The following is a 10552-nucleotide window of genomic DNA, read 5'->3' as shown; positions in this document are numbered from 1 at the left end:
TTTAAAACCTACACTTGGAGTTTATTGACATTCTGGAATTTAAAACAGGTAAATGATTCACTAACATTTTAGTACCACTGATTGAACATAATAGGTGGGAAGACTCAAAAGTTTCATGGAGAGTAGAATTGAGAGTTTATTTTGGTGGAAAACATTTGAAATCATTACATACAAGGCATCTTAAAAAATTTATGAAATTGCATATTATGAAAACACTGCATATACAATTTAAAATTTATTTACACCAAAATAAACATATTTATTCCTATTTCCCCATGAATCTTTTGAAGTATACATAATTATTCAGGCTACGGGAGCTCACCTGCTGAATCACTCAGATATTTCAGTGCATGTGAAATTAGAATCAGAGTCAGCATTTGGGGAGCTGAGTCCCCACCAGCTCTCACCTGCCTCCCACATAGTGACGCCATGAAGGCTGAGTGACACTGTGTAGTGCGCTCCAACTATGAACGTAAGCCGGTGTTCCTTCTTCTGGGTGGAATTGAAAAATACATAAAACAAACAGGGACATGGACCAACTCAGTCAACAAATCTGCTTTGCGTTGAGATCTAGGGAGGCCACATATTCCAAATCCAGACCAGTCTCAAACCCCAGATGAGAAAAATGGCTATCAGATATGCCAAGCCATACAAAGAAAATGGGCAGGATTCACAATGTTTAAAACATGACTCATTTTAAAAGGCAAAAGGAGGAGATGGCAAAATCTTAGTCTGGCTCTGCACTAACCCAGGCTGTCGTAGAGCCAGTTCCTCAATTTGTGTTGGGTCATGGGTCAAGGTCAGACATCCAAAGCAAGGACATAGGCCAGGCGTAAGACAGGATTCAACCTTAGCTACCTGTCACCCACGCACAAAAAGCAGCTCACCGTCCTTCTGCCACGCCTCCTGCTGAACTTTTTTCAAATGGCTCAGTAAGTGTCCCAATAGCCTATCTTTGACATTCAATTAAAAAAAGACACTACCCTGAAATCATGCAGTTTCTTTTGTCCCAGACAGCTAGACCTTCATTTGATATGGCTTTATACGTGACAAATGCATTTTTCTTTAATCGTCTAAACTTTTGATTGGACAAATTAACTTGAATTATAGTTTTAACAGTATTACAAATCAGAATAAAGTGTTAAGAGCCTGGCACAGTAGCCTAGTGACTAAAGTCCATGCCTTGCATGTATTGGGATCCCATATGGGTGCCTGTTTGTATTCTAGCTGCTCCATTTCCAACCCAGCTCCCTGCTTGTGGCCTGGGAAAGCAGTAGAGGATGGCCCAAAGCCTTGGGACCCTGTACCTGCGTGGGAGACCCAGAAGAGGCTCCTGGCTCCTGGTTTTGGATCACTCAGCTCTGGCCCTTGTGGCCACCTGCGGCGTGAAATAGTGGACAGATCTTTCGGTCTCTCTCTCTGTAAATCTGCCTTTCCAATAAAATAAAAAAATTTTCTGATATTTACTGAAGGTCACTTAGTAATACATTTCTATCAAACCTAGTTCTATATAACCAAAGGAGAAAATTTTCAATCAAGAGTCACCCAGAAATTCAGTGCTCTAATTACTTTCCCCTCAGAACCTTTTCAAATCAATCTGAATCCCACACAATGCTAATGGTTGTTATATTCACGTAGTTGGAAAATATTTTGGCAAAACTTCAAAAATTCATGACAAACTGGAATTCAAAGGTAAGTTATCTGGTGTAAAAGCAGTCTTGAAAGGTTCCTGGCTCTTGGCTCAGTGCTTCGCAGCTGTAGCCATCTGGGGGTGAAGCAGCAGACGCATGGCCTCCATCTCTCCCTCTCCATAACTCTGCCTTTCAAACACACAAACCTCTTATAAATGTTGAAATTCAGTTTTTCACAGTATGTATTTTCAGTGAACTACCTGAAGACCCCTATCCTAATGCTCACACAGCAGTGTTCAGGCTACTTCTTTTTATACAGGATGCAAAGTCAAATCCACCTGGAGAGCAGTGGTGAACAGGCTGCTTCCTGATCCTAGCAGATTACGGGGTGAATTGCCTTTATTTAGTAAAACATTAAAAATATCTAAGAAGTTTAGAAAGAACTCAGATAACTGAATTCAGCAGCTACTCACAATAAAGTCTACAATTAAAAAACTGGGCCCGGCAGCGTGGCCTAGCAGCTAAAGTCCTCGCTTTGAATGCCCCGGGATCCCATATGGGTGCCAGTTCTAATCCCGGCAGCTCCACTTCCCATCCAGCTCCCTGCTTGTGGCCTGGGAAAGCAGTCGGGGACGGCCCAAAGCTTTGGGACACTGCACCCGCATGGGAGACCCGGAAGAGGTTCCAGGTTCCTGGCTTTGGATCGGCGCGCATCGGCCCGTTGCGGCTCACTTGGGGAGTGAAACATCGGATGGAAGATCTTCCTCTCTGTCTCTCCTCCTCTCTGTATATCTGGCTGTAATAAAATGAATAAAATCTTCAAAAAAAAAAAAAAAAAATTCAGAAACTTCAGCAATGATTATAGTAGACATTTATTTAAAGTAACACATCCTTCTTGTGTTTCACATTTAACCAACATGGTAAAATGCTCCAGGACAGCTGCACCTACAGATGTCAACTATACAATTATTTCTTTCCCCATTCTTCTCTCTCTTTTCTTTCCCGAATAACCTCTTTCAGATATGGTTCAAGGTAGAATTTATCCTAAGGAAGAAATAAAAAGAAAAGTATTATATCCTACCATCACATAGCAATATTTTTCAAACATTTAATATGTCTCAAAGAAGCTCATGAAAGTGAACTGCTTTTTATTTGCAACTTTTTTTTTTTAAAGATTTATTTTTATTGCAAAGTCAGATATACAGAGAGCAGAAGAGGCAGAAGGAAGATCTTCTGTCCGATGATTCACTCCCCAAGTGACTGCAACAGCCGGTGCTGCGCCAATCCAAAGCTGGGAACCTGGAACCTCTTCCAGGTCTCCCACATGGGCGCAGGGTCCCATAGCTTTGGGCCGTCCTCCACTGCTTTCCCAGGCCACAAGCAGGGAGCTGGATGGGAAGAGGAGCTGCTGGGATTAGAACCGGCACCCATATGGGATCCCAGGGCGTTCAAGGCGAGGACTTTAGCCACTAGGCCATGCTGCCGGGCGCTTTTTATTTACAACTTTAGAATATATATTCCAAACCCAACTAAGAACTGTCTACTTCTTAAAATATAAAACTATAGAACAAAAATAAAGTTAAAATACAGAGAGAGAAAGAGAAAAACTATACAAAGATATTATAGTCAGTTGCCTTGAAAGGTACTGGGAGAGAAGTTTCTTGGGACAGAAAAGAACATGAGTGTCACAGGCTTTGGAGTAGTTTCAACACAAGTTCACTGTTTGCTTCATAGACGTTTTTCTTTCTTTCTGAGGGGGTGGGCACACAGCAGGCTGATCATATAAACACCAAAATCTCTTCATCCTAGCAGCAAAAGGGGTATGGCCTTGGCTGGCAGGATACTTATTTGACACTACTTGGAGCAAGCATCACACATGTAAACACAGTTCTCTTGTTTCTAACACTCATTGGCTGACACTGTCAGATACATTAGAGCTACTTTACCTCTTCATATTTTGTCCACTGCTCCTTAGGCAAGATCTGGTGCCTCAAGGTCAGGTCCAGTGCCCTCTTGATGCGAAACATCCTGTCATTATAAAGGTTCTCAGGGAGCCTCCTGATGGCTTCTTTCACATCTTCATCCTCGTATATTGTATCATCTCGCATTAAACCTAAGGCAGAAAACAAGAGTTAGATCAAATGTGCACTTTCAATACCTGGGATGTCATGCTACAGTGGGTAACACTGCTACCCTGACACCAGCAATCCCATAAGGGTGCTGGTTCATGTTCCAGCTGCTTCACTTCCAATCTAGTTTCCTGCTAATGGCCTAGAAAAACCTGCAAAGGGGACCAGCGGCATGGCCTAGTGGCTTAAGTCCTCGCCTTGAACGCCCCGGGATCCCATATGGGCGCTGGTTCTGATCCCGGCAGCTCCACTTCCCATCCAGCTCCCTGCTTGTGGCCTGGGAAAGCAGTCGAGGACAGCCCAAAGCTTTGGGACCCTGCACCCGCGTGGGAGACCTGGAAGAGGTTCCAGGTTCCAGGTTCCCGGCTTTGGATCGGCACAGCACCGGCTGTTGCACTTACTTGGGGTGTGAATCATCGGACGGAAGATCTTCCTCTCTGCCTCTCCTCCTCTCTGTATATCTGACTTTGTAATAAAATAAATAAATCTTAAAAAAAAAAAAAGAAAAAGAAAAACCAGCATAGGATGGCCCAAGTATTTTGGGCCCTGCCACCCACATGGAAGACCGGGATGGCTCCCGGATTAGTGTACCTCAGCACTGGCCATTTTGGCCATCTGGGAAGTCAACTAGTGGATGAAAGGTATCTCTTTACTCAGTCTCTCCTTCTCTGTGACCTTCAAAAACCAAGGATTTTAAAACATGAGCAAGATGCCTTGATTACCTAACTTAAAATGTGGGTAAAACATCAAGAGCACAGATCAACAGATATGAGGAAAACCCAATATGTTTCACAAATATAACAGATTATGTATTTCCAAATCATTATTTTAATTAATTTGAAAGGCACATAGGGAGAACCAAAACTTCTTTTACTCACTAGTTGATTTTCCAAATGCCTACAACAGTGAGAACTGGGTCAGGTTAAAGCTGGAGCTGGGAACTCAGTTCAGGACTCACGTGGGGGCAGGGATCCAGCTACTTGAGCCAGAACGTGCTGCTCTGCAGACTACACAGCACAGGAAGCTGGGATGGAGGGCGGAACTACCCAGGCACTTCAATACAACATGCAAGTATCCTGAGAGGCAACTTACAATGTGCCCAATGCCTACCCTGGGTTATTTCTTGAAACAATGTGAGCTCCTAAAAACTACAACAAAAATTCATATTTGTTCTAACTTAATGTTTACCTAGTTCTACACACTCACCAATAAACCACTCCTCTACTTTCTTGTATTTCAAATCTGAGATCAAAGTATGAAAGAATCTCAAAAATGATACTAAGGAACCGGTAGCATCTGATGATATTTCTACCAAGAAAAGGTGAAGTTCAGCTGGAGGAAAAACTGAAGCATTTATCTCACCCATCTTCCCCCCTTTACCCTAACTGGACACCCACATGGATCTGTGACTCCCTTACCTTTGTGATGAACATCAAAGAGAAAAAAAAAAAAAAAAAAGTCCATGGCAAATTGTAAAGTTCTTAAAAAGTGCAGGAATTATGTAATTGTAAAGTTATGCAGAAATTTTCATATTTGAAAAATCTCCATATAGTCTGTGTTAAAAGAACTTAAATTTTAGAATTTTAAGTGGAAGACTTGGGAGTAAGTACAACAAGGAAAATGTCCTGGCACCACAAACCATTCCCACACATTCTGAAGATTTCATCCCTCTCTTCTCAAAATAAATTTTTAAAAAACTGAAGTGGATTTAACATGACAATAAGATGCTGTCTGAACTCTAAAATTTTCTGATGTAACTGGAACAACTACTGTTTGGAATCCATAAAATTCTTATAAAAGCACTATTCTCAGAAAAAGCAAGAAAAGGGAAAGTGAAGAGAATCCCCTGACAGCTCACCCAGCTTGTTGAATCCCGCAGCATTGTAATACCACTTCCGAATGCCCTCCAGCCACCGGCCTGAAGCTGCAACTAAGAATTGTCACCAGTTAGTTTCTGTAAGTCACTTGTTTGAATACAGAGCTAGCAAGTAAGGGACATTTTTATTGCTATCTTGTTGGAAGGTAACACAAGCATAAAACAAAATTTCATTTTAAAATTTTTATATAGTAGATAAAAATTGCTTATTTATCTATACACAAAAGTATATGTAGGTAAAAAATAGGTAGCAAACCTAATGAGAGAGGAAGTGAAGTCAAGCACCTAAGGATTAAAGTGTCCACAGGTACAGTCCCGGTCACTCCCGCCTCTCCCGGTCAATCCCCCATGCCCTATGCCCCATCACCATCAGAACTGAAGGGTGGAGAATGGGAAAGGGATTCGCAAACATCTCTATCACACAGAGCTTCAGAAACAGATGACAGGAAATGACTTGCAGAATTCCCCCCACCCCAGCAGGAGCTAGAATTGTGTGAAAAGAGGGTAACAATGCAGGACAGGCTGGCAGGTCCTTCCTAAAATGGTTATTCTTCACTGTCATTATTGCACTCGGCCATCCTCTTTAAAAAACAGATCTGGCAGTCCTGAAACCATGAGTTAGTCAGTTAAACATTCATAAGGTAATGGTAAAGGAAGTTTATCTTCCTCTTCCCCCCAGGTAGCTCTTTTTATCAGCAAGAGGACAGATGCTCAAAAGTGAATGGGTAAAAAACAGGTCATGAAAAACTCTGGGAACTAGGCTGAGCCTGACAGGTAATTCAGTAGGGGCTAAGGAGAGCATAGTTCTGGGGAGATGGGGTGCTACAGAAGAGAAGGCCACAGCAAGCTCAACTCTTCTTTAAAACCGCTTCTGGAAAACAAACAAAAACCCGAGTTTCCAAGAGCGATCTCAACACGCTGTAGTACACAGCTTGTGGACACACTCGCCAGCGGTCACGGCCAGGTTCAGCTTGGTGTATTTACAACACTCCTGCCCCGCATGAAGAGGAAGCAGGATCCCACCCCGGCGTGAGAGCTAGCTAGTGGGTTGGGATCAGGTGTGCGTGGGGCCCGAAAAAAACACACGGCAGCGGGAATCCTGCAATGTAGTCCGCTTCCTTCGCCACCTGTCAGATTAGCAAGAAATTCTCAAAGGTCTTGGCCAAACCAGCGAAGCTCATGTCACACAGGGGAAGACATCTCCTTGGCACCTGTCTCCTACCGGCCTCACGGTGGGATGGGAAGGGAACGCATCGGGCTAGGAAGGTGACCGGGACAGGCTGGCCGTCGTCCTTCAACTCGGCTAAGGCCGCCCGGGACAAGGCTGCAGAGTGCCGCAGCTGGAACGAGAGCCCCCCGGACTCCTAACCCCGCAGCCCACCCACGTCCCAAGCCTCCAGGTAAATCCCGTCAGGGGTCAGCCATGGGGGCGCTCAGAGCATTAGCACGCCCTTCAGGCTGGACTGGAGCTGCCACCTCCCCTCACGCCGCACGCGCCTGCCATTTAGAGAGAGCAAAGGAAGGGGAGCAAGCTGTTTCGAGAACAAAAGGTTGAACGCAGCGACACTCACCAAGTGAGACCCCCCCGCAAGCCAGTCACTTACCAGCAGGTCGCCCCGCCATGTTGACCCGAGAGCAGAGGACGCGCGCGGGGGCCCGTGCGCAGGCGCGTTACGTCACAGCGCGCGGTGCGGGGACTTCGCGCAGGCGCAGCTCTGGCGTCTGCCGCGGGCTCTTCCCACCCGGTGAGGCGGGTGCATCTCTCCCTGTGACTTCATGGCCGGGAATTAGGAGCCCGGGGCCTGAGTCCACGTCCTGTTATTGCTAACTGTGAGTCCTTGGGAGCCAGGCAACGCGCTGCTTTTTTTAAAAGGGAATATTTTTTCCCCCTTTTTCTTTCCTTTTAATTGCAAAGTCAGATACAGAGAGGAGAGACAGAGAGGAAGATCTCTGTCCACTGATTCACTCCCCAAGTGAACGCAACGGCCGGTACTACACCAATCCGAAGCCAGGAGCCAGGAACCTCCTCCAGGTCTCCCTTGCGGGTGCAGGGTCCCAAGGCCTTGGGCCATCCTCGATTGTTTTCCCAGGGCACAAGCAGGGAGCTGGATGGGAAGCGGGGCTGCCAGGATTAGAACCAGTGTCCATATGGGATCACAGTGTATTCAAGGTGAGGACTTTAGCCGTTAGGCTACAGCACTGGGTGCAATGATTCCTTTACAGAGTTTTACATAAAATCTGTTACAAAAGTAAATCTAGAGTCATAAACTACAGTGGTAATCCAGAAAAACGAACCATTAAACCTCTCTGGTGGTCATTGTCTCTAACTGAACATACATCTAGCTATTTCAGTGGAAGAAAGACATTTAAGACATGATGGGGAGGGCATTTGGCATAGCCGTTGGGAACCCTCACACCGTGTCCCGGTGCCTGGGTTGGTTGCAGCTCCAGTTCTGAGCTCCGCTTGCAATTCCACCTTCCTCCTAATGCCCACCCCAGTCCCTGCCATCCATGTAGGCGACCCTTGTCTGCTGCAGGCTTTTGGAGAGTGAACCAGTAGACTGAGGATTTGTCTGTATTCCCCTGCCTGTCAAACATTTTTGAAAGGAAGTAGAACTTTAAAAGACATGAGTTTTAAAAATTACATTAAAGATGTAATTTTTAAAGAACTGGCACACAATTTTAAAAGAAGCACATGGGTTTACTGAATTTCAATGTCTCAGCCCCAATGTGTGAAATCCGGGGCATTAGAATGTAGGGATAATTGGGGGAGTTAGTATAACAGTGAGCTCCCAGCATCCTCCAACAGTCTCCTCGTTCTGAAGCAGAGACCTGACAGTAAACAACACTGTTGCTGAAATTAGAAATGTTAGATTTCATGGTGTTAGTCATGTACCAGTTCTAAAAAGTCCTGCCTTTCCCCATTCCCTCCTGTGTGTGCTGCCACAATTCCTTCACTGCATGGCTCTGCAGGCAGGTTCTCCCATTCCCACAGGGCAGTCTGAAGCCATGAAGAAATGTGGCACATTTATACAAAGGACAGGGACTCCATACATCCTGCTCTCCTTACCCTTCCAACAGTCAGCAAGAGGAAGACTGCGCTGTCCAGGAATGCTACCGAGGACTGTCACACAATCCACTTCCAACTGGTGTTTAGCCTGTAGAGCCTGGATGTTTTCTGGAAATCCTTGATGCAGACTCTATAGTTATTTTTGGTTTAGTTCCCTCCTGGCATAGGCTAGAATTGGCACTTTCTGCCCCTTTAAAATTAAGCATGACTGGGCCAGTACAATGGCCCCAGTAGCTAAATCCTCTCCTTGCAAGTTCCAAGGTCCCATTTGGGTGCCGGTTTGTGTCCGGGCTGCTCCACTTCCCATCCACCTCCCTGCTGGTGGTCTGGAAGAGCAGTAGAGGATGGCCCAAAACTTGGGGACCCCACACCTGCGTGGGAGACCTTGAGGAAGTTCCTGGCTCCTGGTTTCAAATTGGCTCAGTTCTGGCTGTTACGGTTGCTTGACAAGTGAACCCTTGGATGGAGGATCTTTCTATCTCTCCTTTCTGTAAACCTGCTTTTCCAAATAAATAAATCTTTTAATTTTTATTTTTGATGATGTTTGCATAGCTGAAGAGGTGGGGAAGGATCAAGGGTTAGGGAAAAGTGGATGTGATCATTGTTACCAAAGTTTCTTTCTTCCTGTTTCTGGAGGAAGAGGGGAAGGTAACGGGAGAGGCATACCCAGCCTCCCAACTGTCCCAGTACCTGGGAATGGGAAATGGCTAATGGATATCAACCCAGAGTCCCAGTGTGGTGCACGCTCTGAGGGTTCTGCCCAAGTGGTTTAGACAGTTCTGAAATGCTGTCAATCTCGCTGATCCAAGTTTAAAAAAAAATTAAGCATGTCTATGTCAAAAATGTTTGAAGAGCAGTTTGCCACAGTCCTTTCCCTTCAGTGACTGGCACATTGCAGCTGGGGTGGAGACCTACTACAGAATACAGCGACCCGTACCTCTAAAAGTGGCATGGAACAGACCCTTTTGGGGACATGTAGGAGATAAGCTTTGGAGGCCTTACAACATTGGAGCGCTTAGGATTGTTAGCAGTACCCTGGCCTGTTCTGTCATGAGTGCGTGTTATAAAAGGCAAGCAGAGCTCCAGTACCTTAGGAAGATCAGGCCGGGTGCTTCTAGGCCTCACCTCCCAGCTGCACCTTTCTCCTTGTTCTCTGTGAAAGCATGTATGTATGCCATACTCACAGTGTTCTAGAACTCAAATGCCAAATGAATAAAATCTCTCACAGCAAGATGACTGGCCCCCGCCGTGACCAATTGCAAAGTTAATTCCCATAAAATGTCTTATACGAAACCACTAACCTGTGTGACACAAGCTACCCTTGATTTTACTGGTTTAAGGCACTTTATTTCTCCTGATTTTGAGTCTGCTGGGTTGTTCTTTCCATCTATTTGTAGAGGCTGGAATATTCAGAATTGCTCTTCTGCCTCCATGGGGTGTTCAGTTAGCACGGCTGATAGCTGGAGTTTGGGCAGCCATCTCTTTTGCCACCGCGTGTCTCCAGTAGGGTCACCAGACTTCTTTACGGAGTGGCTTGGGTGCCAAGGGGACAAGCCCTGAAGTGCAAGTGCTTTTCAAGCTCCTGCTTGACAGTGCTCCATGGGCCGATTCACACTGGCCCAGTGTGTATGTGTGTGTGTGTGTGTGTGTGTGTTGGGGTACTTCTCAAGAGTGCAGATACCAGGTGGGCTTTGATGGGAGACATCCATGTTAACAGTCTATCCAATCTGGGGATTGCCAAGGCAGGTAACTGAGGTCATGATGCATCATTTTAAATTCAGAGACTGAATTATTTACCAAGATAGTATATGATGAGGAAAGAGTCGTCAATTCCCGTTAGGAGCCT

At 45.4% G+C, this 10552-nt stretch overlaps 1 protein-coding gene across 1 annotated transcript; it reads right to left on the bottom strand.

Annotated features, from left to right (window-relative positions):
- Window positions 1-2485: 2485 nt before the first annotated feature.
- On the bottom strand, window positions 2486-7332 carry LOC101517708 (cytochrome b-c1 complex subunit 7). Its single transcript, XM_004580616.3, has 4 exons — window positions 7241-7332; window positions 5619-5690; window positions 3578-3744; window positions 2486-2675 (listed from the first exon to the last, which is right to left on the bottom strand). The coding sequence occupies exons 1-4, from the start codon at window positions 7257-7259 to the stop codon at window positions 2598-2600; spliced, it is 336 nt and encodes a 111-aa protein (XP_004580673.1). The 5' UTR covers window positions 7260-7332; the 3' UTR covers window positions 2486-2597.
- Between the last annotated feature and the right edge of the window lie 3220 nt (window positions 7333-10552).

Source organism: Ochotona princeps, chromosome 9 (assembly GCF_030435755.1).
Source record: "Ochotona princeps isolate mOchPri1 chromosome 9, mOchPri1.hap1, whole genome shotgun sequence".
NCBI lineage: Eukaryota > Metazoa > Chordata > Mammalia > Lagomorpha > Ochotonidae > Ochotona > Ochotona princeps.
This window is presented reverse-complemented; position numbering and strand designations above follow the sequence as displayed.

Excerpts from the sequence above, each read along its gene's own strand:
- LOC101517708 (XM_004580616.3), bottom strand. Across the intron at positions 3,745-5,618 it reads TGCGGGATTCAACAAGCTGG|GTTTAATGCGAGATGATACA; the intron begins GTGAGCTGTCAG and ends TTTCTGCCTTAG. Across the intron at positions 2,676-3,577 it reads AGTGGACAAAATATGAAGAG|GATAAATTCTACCTTGAACC; the intron begins GTAAAGTAGCTC and ends TTTCTTCCTTAG.